Genomic DNA, 13,783 nt, shown 5'->3' on the forward strand with positions numbered 1-13,783 from the left:
AACTATTAAAAGTTATTGCCTCTAGTGTGGGTAGCTGGCCTCTGAAGAAGTAAGGATACTTCCTTTTCATTGTAGTTTTGTATTTCTGTACTATTTGAATCTTTAACATGATCATAAAACACTTTTTAAAAAGGAAAAAATTAAGCAACTATATAATTATAAACATTCCCTTTTATTCTCTGCCAGGCAGAACCAGACAGTCTTATTTCCTAAGAGAGTTTGTTTTCTTAATTTTTCCTTCATGTTAGAGAAAAAGTAAAACAGTCCTGAATATTATATTTATATTGCCTCTGGCCTTTTTGGCTTTGGACTTTCAGGCCTTTGAATTGTTATAATGCTTTTTACTCTTTCCTCCTCCTCCTAACACACGAATATTCCATAAAGCATTTAATGACTCCTTAAAGAATAAGAAAATCCAAAGCTAGACCAATATTTCTACATATAAAGTTTTCTTTACTGAAGTGAATTTGGAAAACAAGTTTACAGATGATCAGTTTTATTTAGTCATTCTTACAAATACCATTTCACTGGGCACCATGTGCCAGGAATTGTCCAGGGTCTTGGGGAAATGAAAAAAATAAAGAAAAGGTCAGTTCTGGAACATTCTAACAAGAAAGACATTCATGTGAAAAAAAGCAATTGTATAAATGCAAAAACAGATATGAGAACAAGGCATAGATATGGTCCCAGAGCATGACTGTGATCAACGAACACCCCATGGCCTTTGGAGAAAACGTGTTTCAGGTAAGCAAATTAATTCAATTCATCCTGCTTTCCAGTTGCCAAACTTTGGCATTAAAGTTCGTCTCTCTTTATGCCCTTTTCAGGTATTGTGGTTAATCAGCCCAAAGATGGAATGTCCTGGCCAGTGACGGTGGCAGCTTTGCTCTTTTCCTGCCTTGTACTGTTTGGTCTTGGAGTGAGAAAATTGTGTCAATACCAAAAAGAAATGTGAGTCCACTACTAAGATATGCAGGAACAGATACTTTTTTCAGTACAAAATATTCACTCAGCAATTTAAATATCATTCCTAGCATTTATGTCATATTTAACTGACGAAATAAGGCTCAGAGAAGCCCAGAGAGGCTACCTAGCTTCCCCGGCACCACACAGCTGGGATTAGATGCACAACTTCTGACTTCGTCCCACCTCTCCCTGTTCAGGCTCGAGCACTCACTGGATGGAACAAGTCAGTGGGCATGAAATGAGAACTGAAACTCATTTTTCTCTTAATCTTCATTAGTTTTTTCATTTTCATGCATCTCTGAATTGCCTGGGCCCCGCTAGGCCTAGATGCTCAAGTGTGAAATTGAGTGAGAAAGGTAATTTTAAGAAATTTCCACCTGCTTTTCAGCAGAATGGGCTTTTACTGCCCTTTTCCTTTTTTGCCACGGGGAAAAGCAAGCAAGCAATGAGTTACCCCTTTTCTGTCTTATTGAAATATTTTCCAAAACTCTCCTCCCTCCACTCATCTTTCTGAAATGACATGGAAGGTAAAGCCTCACTTTTCTGACTCGGCTACTTTGGATCAGTCTGGATCAGGCCATGCCTAGAGGAGACCTTCAGAATACATAGAGCTGATCTTCCACGTATCTTACTACTACTGTCTCAGATAACATTGACCATGTACTCTACCTTCTACTTAGAGTACCCTCGAAGACTCTATAGCCATGTGCAAGGAGTGTTTTGTGGTGAATAAAACACCAAACAGAGTCAGAAATTCTGGATTCTTGTCCAAATACTACACTTTGGCCACCACGTGACCTTGAGAAATTCTTAATTTCCCATAAAAGATAGAAGTGCAAATTTCTTAGAATTTTGTCCACCTTTTGATATGTATTGTCTCCATTAAAGCATCAAAGAACCAGGTAATAGGCGTTGGGATTTTTTTTTTTTTTTTTTTTGCGGTACATGGGCCCCTCACTGCTGCGGCCCCTCCCGCTGCGGAGCACAGGCCCCGGATGCGCAGGCCCAGCGGCCATGGCCCACGGCCCCAGCCGCTCCGCGGCATGCGGGATCCCCCCGGACCGGGTCACGAACCCACGCCCCCTGCATCGGCAGGCGGACCCTCAACCACTGCGCCACCAGGGAAGCCCCCGGCATTGGGATTTTTATATTAAAATGAGAAAATGGGAACCTGAAAATATGAATTGATTTTTTTTTATTGTTCTGCATTCAAATGTCTGTGTTATATAGAGATGAAAAACAATCTCTCCCTCTCTCTGGAGAAATTAAGGTACTATGGATTGATAGACAAAGGGTAGAAGTATTTGAGTCATGGACATAAATCTGCTCACAGATATACCTCTATTTCCTGATATCAAGAGAGCTGGAGCATTTGTACAGCTAAATGCCACACTCACCTTTATGCTTGAGGCTCTTCAGAGAGAGAGATGAATTGTGCTAACATAGAACAGTATACAAAGACAACTTTAAGAATATTCACTAAAACAAACAGAAGGGATGTGGGCATCATCCATCCAGTACCAATCAACTCAGAGACTCATGGATTAGAGCAGAACCATCCAAGCCAGGCCCAATTTAGACCAACCAACCTCCAACCTAACCAAATGTGCATTATTAAATGGTGTGACAGTTACACAGCATTGTTGTAGCAAAAGTTAACCTATATGCATATGTCAAGAGGTAGGCATATTTAGGTCTTATGCAAGTTCCTAGGGTGAGAGAGAAAATCAAACTTAATTCAATCAAAATAGTCTTTCCCTTGATTAAGCTTAAGTTTGTTTTAACTGATGAACATATGGTCAGCTTGACCAAATTAACCTTGCAGTGTAAGTCTTTAAAATCATAAAATATTTGATTATGATGGACATTAGAGGTCATATTACAAATAAAGAGCTAGAGACTCTGTGAGATTGACTTTCCAAGGTTACATAATTAGAAGTGATAGGGTCAAAATGATGACCCAGCTCTCTGATTTCCAGTCCAGAGTGTGATCAGTCTCCATTATATCATGATATTTAACTGCTTTGGTGTCTCCTTTTACTATATACAAGAGCTGTTTTGTGTGCACTTAAGTAAATATTGATTTTTTTAAATGCCCAGGTAATATATTCCAAAAATTGTTGACAGAAAACAAAGAAAAGCAGAAATAATTGGCCCCTGGGGTGGGATGGACAGAAAAGTATGCAAAAAAAAAAAACAAAGACTAGGAAATGAAAAGAGAAAAGAAACTAATCAAGATCAAAAGCTGGAAAGAAAGTTTAAAGAAACTAACCAAGGCCAGAGATAGTGGAAAGAACATTGTCTCAGAGGCTCTGAGGAAGGGGAGAGGTTTTCGAAGGCAGCCCCCTTGGCACCCTGATTTAGGAGAATGGCTTTGACTTGAACTTGAAGGTTGAATCTGCACAAACACAGAAACTTTGTTCTTTGAGGGATGACGGACATAGCCTGAGTCTTTGACAACACCAGTCATGGCTATGTCAACCAGCTGAAGCTTGAGTGTCCAGCGGAGACAGCTGAAATGGTGAGTGAAAGTTACCCTCTTGAGAGAAAAAGACATTAACTGGCAGAAATGAGCTGAAGTTCCAGCCAGAAACACATGGTGAAGTGGTAGGAACAGAACATTTTATTTCTCAGCTCTGGCAAAGGGTTTTTTTTCCCTGGATTCTGTGACTACTAGCAAGGCTGCAGGCTCCAGCCAGGAAGATGTAACCAGAGAGCAAGCAAATATGAACTTAGGCAAGGTCGGGACCAAGGAACACTTTTGAAATTACCCTTAAACCCTGTCTGGTGCTTCTGTGATGGGTCTAGACATTAGCTGGGTGCAAATTAACAAAGGAATGAGAACAATAGAATCTAAATTTTTCTCCCCAACCGACATCTTTGTACCCTCCTAACCTCGGTTACATTCTTTATCTGGTTTGCTCACTCAGATCCCTCATGTTAGCTCAAAGGCTCTGTGAGATTGTGATTATAAGGAAGGATACTGAGGAAAACAAGGGGGAAGAGTAACAAACCCAAGATCACAACATAAAGAAGAGAACGTGGAGGGGGCCGCATCCAGCTACCCTTGGTAAATGACAGGAATGTGCCTGCATTTGCCCTGAGTTCTGTCAGACGACTCCCCATTTACTGTCCAAAAAAGTCATACCACCAAACTAAACTGATCACAGTGTTAAAGCCATTCAGCTATTGCTAGAAGATACTCAGAGGTGCTGGGAAGGCAGGGTGGAGTGGACGGAAAAACAGTTACATGAATTGTGAAGAGAAATTTGATGGTGGACCTGAGAACCACGTAGAGAGTTAACATTTCTTAGACATGTGAAACTGTACTGATTATACCATAATGGCAGATTCGTGCCATTATACATTTGTCAAAACCCATGAAAGGTACATCAAGGGTGAAACTTAATGTAAAGTTTGGACTTCGGGTAATAATAATATGTCTGTGTAGGTTCCTTGATTGTAACAAACATACTGCTCTGGAACAGGATGTTGATGGTGAGGGAGACTGTGGGGTGGGGCAGGGGGAATATGGGAATTCTGTATTTTCCACTCAATTTTGCTGTGAACCTAAAATTATCTTAAAAAATAAAATCTATTTTAAAAAAATGGTAACCTCTCTATTCTGCACTTTCTCTTGTGAAGACATAAATACACGATAATGCTGAATGGGAAGAGAAGTGGGGATTTGAGAATTTTATCTGTGGTAGAACGTTTTTGTACCACTGGTTTGGGATCAGCATAATTCCACTCTCATAAGTAATTGGGTTGCATTGGATTTTTCTTGTACATAAAGCCGTTGCCCTGATTCAAATGGACATGATTTAATGCCGAATAGATCTGAACCTGACATAATTATAAATAGGAATTTATTTTAATTTCTGCTGCTAGTTAATGAAAAAGTGTGACAAACACTGCTCCTGAGTACCTCTTTTTTTTGGGGGGGGGGCTGCATTTGGTCTTCGTTGCGGCGCGTGGGCTTTCTCCAGTTGCGGCGAGCAGAAGCTACTCTTCATTGCTGTGCGTGGGCTTCTGATTGCCGTGGCTTCTCTTGTTGCGGAGCACCGGCTCTAGGCACACGGGCTTCAGTAGTTGTGGTGCACGGGTTTAGTTGCTCTGCAGCATGTGGGATCTTCCCAGAACAGGGATCGAACCCGTGTCCCCTGTACTGGCAGGCAGATTCTTAACCACTGCACCACCAGGGAAGTCCCCTGAGTACCTCTTTTGAATGGCCAGTTTAGGGTCTGTAGAGTTCACACTCAAGAAACTGATATAAAAAAGTTCTTAGAATCACTCCATGCCTTCAGTGAGTATAGAGTTTAATGGGAGAAACAGATTCTAAACAAATAAATACAGTACAGAGTGATACATCTGAAAATAAAAGTATGTACAAAGAAGTGAAAAGAATAAAGAAGAGGGTATCATTTCGGGGACAGAGTGTGAGAAATATTTTTAAAAGGCTTCAGAGAGAGGGCGTCAATAGAGCAAAGGCACTTCAGTAGAGACCTTGACATCTAAGACATAGTGATGGAACTTGAAACCTTACCTAAGGATTATACCAGGAATGCAAGGAGGGCTTACTAATAGAAAAATCTCTTAAATTAATTTACCATATAAATAGAGTTTAGGAGGAAAAGTATAGGATTAATCTCCATAAATGCTTTAAAAGCCATTGGCAAAATTCAACACCCATTTCTAATAAAACTCTCGAGAAAATGGGATATTTCCCTAGCTCCATATATACATGTGTGTGCATATCTATATCTATCTATTTATATATAGCTATACTATTTTATATACATATATACACTATTGTTATAGTGTATAGATATTATAACTATATAGTTATATATATACACACATATACTATAGAATATATACATAAAGACATGTGCCATAATATATACTATACTATAATTATATACATACAATGGCAATTACTATAACTATACAAATATATATATATATATATATACATATATATATATCCAGATGTAATGAAAGGGAAGATGGATAAATCTGACTACTTAAAAATAAAAACAATTTGCATGGAAAAAAAAAGGCAAAGTGAAAAGGCAAATGATAAACTAGGTGAAAGTATTCACAACATATATGATGAATAAAGGGTGATAAAGAATTTGCAAATTGATAAAGAACTTACAAATGTTGAGGATAAAAAAGCTGAAAAATTCTGTGGAAAAATGGGCCAAAGATATGACACCAGTGATTCACAAAAAAGATCTGAAAATAACACTTAAACACTTGAAAAAATTTCAAATTCATTCATATTAAAAGAAATGCAAATTTAAAATTCATTGAGACATTATTTCTTCCCCAATCACTTGTCAAGAATTTGAAGTCTGACAGCTTGCTCTGTTGTCAAGGCTGTGGGGAGACAGGCACTTTCCTGTGTTGCCGAAGGGAATGCAAAATGGTACAACCACTGTGGAAAGGAACTGACAATATCAAACAAAACTACATATTAGTCTATCCTTTGACTTAGCAATTCCTCTTCAGGAATTTGCCCTGAAGCTCCCTTCCAACAATATCAAACTGTATATGCACAAGATTCTTCTTGGCAGCATTATTTGTAATTCCCAAGTACTAAAAACTAAAGTCCAAACATGGGAAATTGATTGAATAAACTATACTAAATACAGAAAATGGAAACTGTACAGCAGTAAAAACAAGAATGAAGAAAATCTCTATTGACTTATATGGAGTGATTTCCAGGAGATAGTGTTAAGGGAAAAAAGCAAAGTGCAAAGAGTATATAATATGCTACCTTTGTGTAAGAAAGAGGGAAAGATAAGGAAAAAATTATATTTATATAAATATAATTTATATAATATATCCATCTGTCCCTATTGGTGGTGGTAATTTCAATCGTGTGTGTGTGTGTGTTGTATGTATATATACATACCTATTTTTCCCAGATCTGTCTTTTGGATGGACCAAGAAGCAAAGATATTCCAGTAACAATAAGCACGACTGGCACTAGCATCTTGCTCACTAATATAATTTCATGCTGAAAGGAATCAGAACTTTCCAGAGAAATGTCTGATGTTGGAATATCTTGTTATGTCAGAAAATAAGAACATATTCCAAAAAATGCTGGGGGTATGTCAGAAGGATGCAGGAATCAGCTTGAAGTCCCCTACTGGCTAAATCTAGGGCAGTTTAAGCACTAATATAATGAAGTATACTAATGAGTTAGAAGCCATTGAAAATAAGTAAGAATTCATAAATCTGTACCGGTAATAGATGACAGGTACATAGGGAGAGAGAGAGAGACATTGAGAGAGAGAAAGAGAGAGAGAGAGAAGGGAGGAAGGAAGGGAGGGAGGGAGGGAGGGAGGGAGGGAGGGAGGGAGGAAAAAGAGAGGGCTCTTGCGCACAGTAGGATGTTGGGAGCTGACTGGTAAATACAGAAGTGCTGGAGTTGGAAAGTCATCATTCTGTAATCATTATAGTAAAGACTGAATCAGGCTAGATTCATCAACAAATACTAAAAAAGGAGGAAACTTTGATGACAATCAGGATATTTGCGTGGTCTCTAATGGTCTCCCTGAAGTATGCTTATTAGTTACAAGGGGGTAAAAAGCAGCAGTAATTATATAGTGGAGAAATTAGACAACTCGACCAAGTGGTCAAAATTAACATCTGTGAGGGACAAATGGACAGCCTGCTCCGTCAGATGTGATACCCTCGGAAGGACACAATATTCCCTTTGCAGTATTAAGGCAGAGAATGAATAAACTAAATCCAGTCACAAAGCAACATCAAATAGACAAAATAAGGAATGTCTAAAGGCAAAAAAAAAAAAAAAAAAAAAATCTTCCAGAGTAAAGAAAGCTAAAAAGACATGGCAGTTAATTGCACTATCTTGCTCTAGACTGGATCCTTTACTGGAGGTGGATTAAAGCTACAAAGGAAATCTGGCAAATCAGGTCTGACAAATCTGGCAAATCAGATCTGACATTTGTCAGATGGGCTGACAAAACTAGAATAGGGGCAGAAGACTAGATAAAGAAGTATCAATAACTCTGCTGTGGTTAAGTAAGAGAATATTCCTATTCGTAGGAAATGCACACTGAAGTATTTAAGGTAAATGGCCATGATGTATACATAACTTACTCCTAGTGGGTATGTGCACATGTATATGTAATACATGTACACACATAGATACATGCATGCATGTGTACGTATACACGCAGAGAGTGAGAAAAGAAGATGATAAAAATGTTAACAACAGATGAATATAGGTAAAGGCAATATGTGGAGGTTTTTTTACTCTTTTTTTCTTTTGCGGTACGCGGGTCTCTCACTGTTGTGGCCTCTCCCGTTGCGGAGCACAGGCTCCGGACGCGCAGGCTCAGCGGCCATGGCTCACGGGCCCAGCCGCTCCGCGGCACGTGGGGTCTTCCCGGACTGGGGCACGAACCTGTGTCCCCTGCACTGGCAGGCGGACTCTCAACCACTGCGCCACCAGGGAAGCCCTTTACTCTTTTTCTTTTTGCAAACTTTTTCAAAGTTTGAAATTATTTCCAAATAGGAAGTTTAAGGGAAAAAAAGTACTTAAGTAAGACCCTAGTAAATATTACTTAATTGACTCAAAACCAGCCTATTTTCTTAAACATTGCAGCCCTTAGTATGACAAGGTGCAAAGATCTATTTATTTGGAAGAGTTTTCTTTCTCTGTCCCTGAGTGTTATTTAATCTCAAAGTTCAGGCGAAAATAAATGAGGATTAATCCTGCAAGTTCACTGTTTTCCTTTCATTTCTGGGTCTCAATTATTCTGCCTTAGGTACTGGCTGGGACCCACCAAAACTTCAATCAATTTTTCTTTCTTAAGGAAATGAAGAGAGCCCTTAGATTTCCCCAAAACTCCAGGGCAAACTTTTCCTCTCAGCATTAAACTATTTTATATCGAAAGAGACTAAGCTGTCTCTCCAGAATTCACCCAAGAAAGAAACTGCAGCTCCTACTCAAACCATTCGGCAGTGTTTTCTGTTGACACATTAGTAGAAATTGTGGAAACAGTTCACATTTAACGCAGTCCCTGGGGCAAGATCCCGCACACAGGGCAGTGGTGGATGCAAGCTCCGGGTCAGCCTTCCTACTGGGGACTCCCCAGGCAGAGTGGGGGGCAGAAGACTCAGCAATCACTTCCCCTTCTTCTCCTAGAGAACTTTATTCAACTCTCCAAATTTTTAGTAAACAGCTTGAGCAATGTGTATTTATTCAATAAATACTTAATCTGAAGATATTCTGTATTACTGAGACCAAACTTTTTAGTCTGTTATGTTGCTTTGGTGTAATGGTCAAATCAAAACTTGCAGTTAAGGAAATGCAGGCTGTGAACTCCTCTGTTGACTGGAATGCCCTCAACCACAAGTCTGTTCTCTGAGTCTGTTTCTGTTTCATAAATAAGTTCATCTGTATCATATTTTAGGTTCCATATATAAGTGATATCAAGTGGTATTTGTCATTCTCTTTCTGACTTACTTCACTTAGTATAATAATCTCTAGGTCCATCCATGTTGCTGCAAATGGCATTATTTCACTCATTTTTATGGCTGAGTAGTATTCCACTGTATATGTGTACCACATCTTCTTTATCCATTCATCTGTCAGTGGCATTTATATGTACCACATCTTCTTTATCCATTCATCTGTAAGTGGCATTTATATGTACCACATCTTCTTTATCCATTCATCTGTCAGTGGCATTTATATGTACCACATCTTCTTTATCCATTCATCTGTCAGTGGCATTTATATGTACCACATCTTCTTTATCCATTCATCTGTCAGTGGCATTTATATGCACCACATCTTCTTTATCCATTCATCTGTCAGTGGCATTTATATGTACCACACCTTCTTTATCCATTCATCTGTCAGTGGCATTTATATGTACCACACCTTCTTTATCCATTCATCTGTCAGTGGCATTTATATGTACCACATCTTCTTTATCCATTCGTCTGTCGATGGGCATTTAGGTTGTTTCCATGTCCTGGCTACTGTAAATAGTGCTGCAATGAACATTGGGGTGCATGTGTCTTTTCAAATTGTGGTGTTTTCCAGATATATGCCCAGGAGTGGGATTGCTGGATCATATGGCAACTCTATTTTTAGTTTTTTGAGGAATCTCCATACTGTTTTCCATAGTGGCTGCACCAACTTACATTCCCCCCAGTAGTGTAGGAGGGTTCCCTTTCCTCCACACCCTCTCTAGCATTAGTTATTTGTAGACTTTTTTTTTTTTTTGATGACCATTTTGACCAGTGTGTGGTGGTACCTCATTGTAGTTTTGATTTGCATTTCCCTAGTAATTAGCAATGTTGAGCATCTTTTCATGTGCCTATTGGCCATCTGTATGTCTTTTTTTGGATGAATGTCTTCTTAGGTCTTCTGCCCACTTTTTGATTGGGTTGGTTGTTTTTGTTATTGAGTTGTATGAGCTGTCTGTATATACAACAAAATTTAAATGAATTTGTGAAAAAAAAATGCGACTTGAAAGAAATGCCAGGATAAGTGCTTGCCATATGGGGCTCTGGGCAGTGTGAATTTACCCTTCTCCAGGGTTAGGGCATCTCAGGTGGAGATTTGGGGAGTTCTGCCCTAGGACCACACACACACCAGTCCTACCACCGTGGAGGTGTTGGAGGCACCAAAGTGACTCCCATCTTGGCCATTCACGCTCCCCATGCTGAGAACTCCACTAAGTGTTTTCTGAGACTAGCTTCCTGAGGTCGGAGCATCCCATCCTGGGTGCTGAACGTGGGGAGGGGGGTAGAGAAAATTTTGAGCTGTCCCAGAGGCTACAGTATATAACCAATATAAAGGCTTTATTAGAAAACTACTCCCGAAACCAAAACTCAAGTTTTTGCTGGTAGCAGCATGATTTTAGAATATCAGTTCCATATTTATAGAAAAGATGTTCCCGTAATCCCAGGCCCATCAAAAGAAGTCAAAGATTTGAGTAAATCAGTGTAATAAAGAGGAGAGGAAGGAATGGCTTCAGTGTGTAAAGATACGGTTTTACAGCTGGTGGAGGGAAAAAACAGAAAATGGCTGGAAAGACCGTAAAGCTACGTAGTTCAGTCTTCCATCGAAGCTTCCAGCACCTTACTGTCTTATTGTTACCAAACTCAGCTTGGATGCTTCCAGTCATAGGGACTCATTTCCTCCCTACTTCATTATTATGCCTAACTCGGACTTCTAGAACATTCTTCCTTATACTTGGCTGAAACAGAAGGATGTGTGGGATAAACTTTACTTTCTCTACTTTTGCTACTAAAAGGAAGCAGGAGCTGTGGGCAGAGTTTAGGAAGGGTGCAGCAAGACATGTGGCTGAGGTGGGGACTTAGCTGCAGAGACTTAAGCAGATCAGAACTCTTTGAAACCAAATCCTCGACAGTCCAAGAAACATACTAAGCGTTTTGACTGTAACCTAACATTGAGAGAGTGGATAAGGGAAAAACACTAACGATTCATTATTTTTATTTACTTTGAAATTTACTTCCTTTGTTTTTTAAAAAAGAATTAGGAGCGGGAGGAGGTTGCGGCGGCGGGAAGATGGCTCCTTCTCCTACCAAACGCAAAGACCGCTCTGATGAAAAGTCCAAGGATCGCTCTAAAGATAAGGGGGCCACCAAGGAGTCAAGCAAGAAGGATCGTGGCAGGGATAAAACTCGAAAGAGACGCAGCGCTTCCAGTGGTAGCAGCAGCGCGAGGTCTCGGTCCAGCTCTACCTCTAGCTCAGGCTCCAGCACCAGCACGGGCTCCAGCAGCGGCTCCAGCTCATCTTCAGCCTCGAGCCGCTCAGGAAGTTCCAGCACATCCCTCAGCTCCAACTCCAGCAGCTCCTCTGGCTTTCCGAGTCCTTCTCGGCGCAGGCATGACAACAGGCGGCGTTCCCGCTCCAAATCCAAACCACCCAAAAGAGATGAAAAGGAAAGGAAAAGGCGGAGCCCTTCCCCTAAACCCACCAAAGTGCACATTGGAAGGCTCACCAGGTATGTGACCAAGGATCATATCATGGAGATACTCTCCACCTATGGGAAAATTAAAATGATTGACATGCCTGTAGAAAGGATGCACCCGCATCTGTCTAAATGCTATGCATATGTGGAGTTTGAGAATCCAGATGAGGCCGAGAAGGCGCTGAAGCACATGGACGGAGGACAGATCGATGGCCAGGAGATCACTGCCCCTGCTGTGCTGGCCCCCTGGCCTCGGCCACCCGCCAGGTGATTCAGCCCTCCCAGGAGAATGCTGCCACCGCCTCCAAACGCAAAGACCGCTCTGATGAGAAGTCCAAGGATCGCTCTAAAGATAAGGGGGCACAGGTCACCCCCACGGATGAGGAGAAGGTCACGTTCCCCTCGGCGCAAGTCCCCTGTGCGCCAGCGATCCCGCTCCCCTGGCCGCCGCCGCCACAGGAGCCCCTCCAGCTCCAACTCCTCCCGATAAGCAGGGCCACCGAAGCTCTGCCCTGTGACTTGTATCCCATCCAACTCACTTTTGTCACTTTTCTAGCAGAAGGAGAATCGGTAGGAAAGAAATCCCTCACTCAGAGGCAGGCTTCGAAGGTGAAGGCAGTAATTGCTACATTTCCTCTGGTGGCAGAGTTCCGGCTGCAGGAGTGTTGTTGGTTTGGGGTCGTGCTTATAATGATGCCCTCCAGTTTTCTGGCTAGAAAGCTTCCACATTTCTAGTTCCTGAGAGTCAGTTTAGTGGCAAAGCCAGCAGGGATGAGCAGGGGGCTCCAGGCGGTGGTACAGCCCCAGCCTGGGAGCATGTTTTCCCATTCCACAGATGACGTGGGGCCCATCTGGTGGGCTGGTCGTGCCCTAACCTGTTGGCCTCGGGGTCCCACAGGAAACGGTGTGCTTTTACGCAGCTGCCATTCCTGTTAGCCTGGCCCTGCTCCCCTGCTCGAGTCCTCTTCTGACCTCTAGGGCCAAATACCCAAAATGGTTCTTTTCACGTGTATTCATGTGCGTGCACACACACACAGACAAACCCACGTCTCCCTTTCTGTCTGAAACTGGTAAGTTGAGAGCCAGCTCTGTCGGGTCATCACAGAACCCCCCGTTGTGTTGGTATTCATGGTGGTCGTGCAGGTTACTTTGGCAACGTGTACATTGCTTTTTTGGCTTTTATTGTACAATCAGTACTATACCTTTTCTGTTTTGAGTTTTGTAACTTTGTAGCATTTTAGATAATATTGTGTTTGTACTTTGTTGTGTAGAGAAAAGAATTGTGTTGAATAAACCTAGGATTAGAGTGCAAAAAAAAAAAAAGAATTATTTGTGTTGGTGGAAGTTGTTTCTGCAAACTTGTAATTTTAATAATAAAGTTGGGAAAGAATGATAATATCTGCTCTCAATTAACGTGCTATTTACTGCTTGGGTGATGTGGCAACATGGTATTTCCAACTGGTTTCAGCAACCCAAAATGCAGAATCAGGTCATTATTTGCTAAATGAATAACAAATGTACAGAGGTCATTCTAACTGTGGTGGAAGGTCAAGTAATTATGAAGATATATGCTAGTACATACAGTTCTCCTGACAGCTGATATCACTCTCATAATTCCAAGAACCCTGGGGTGGGGTAAGTAAAGAGAGCAGTTCCGTGTTCCTGCCGGTTAAACGGAAATATTTTTCTCTGATTGCTTAAACTTATACGCAACATGGATAAGAACTGTCATTCTACCTATTCTTTTTTTTTTTTTTTTAAGAGAAATTGATTGACATTTCAAGGTCTTGATCTAAAGCATGTGGGACATAAAAATCCCTCG

At 41.0% G+C, this 13,783-nt stretch overlaps 2 protein-coding genes across 2 annotated transcripts in view; both read left to right on the forward strand.

Moving 5' to 3' along the window:
• CD96 (CD96 molecule) overlaps window positions 1–1,524 on the forward strand; it is a 91,624-nt gene extending 90,100 nt beyond the window's left edge. Inside the window, 1 exon segment of the mRNA XM_089910528.1 lies at window positions 828–1,524. Within this exon segment, the coding sequence (XP_089766654.1) occupies window positions 828–955 (128 nt within the window). The 3' untranslated portion in view covers window positions 956–1,524.
• Window positions 1,525–11,154: 9,630 nt separating this feature from the next.
• Window positions 11,155–12,519, forward strand: LOC111175354 (uncharacterized). Its single transcript, XM_089910529.1, is given in 1 exon segment — window positions 11,155–12,519. A coding segment is annotated over 1 exon segment (897 nt). The 5' UTR covers window positions 11,155–11,554; the 3' UTR covers window positions 12,452–12,519.
• Window positions 12,520–13,783: the final 1,264 nt, after the last annotated feature.

Source organism: Delphinapterus leucas, chromosome 4 (assembly GCF_059928025.1).
Source record: "Delphinapterus leucas isolate spDelLeu-1000000601 "Yukka" chromosome 4, BTC_Dleu_Yukka2, whole genome shotgun sequence".
Classification (NCBI taxonomy): Eukaryota; Metazoa; Chordata; class Mammalia; order Artiodactyla; family Monodontidae; genus Delphinapterus; species Delphinapterus leucas.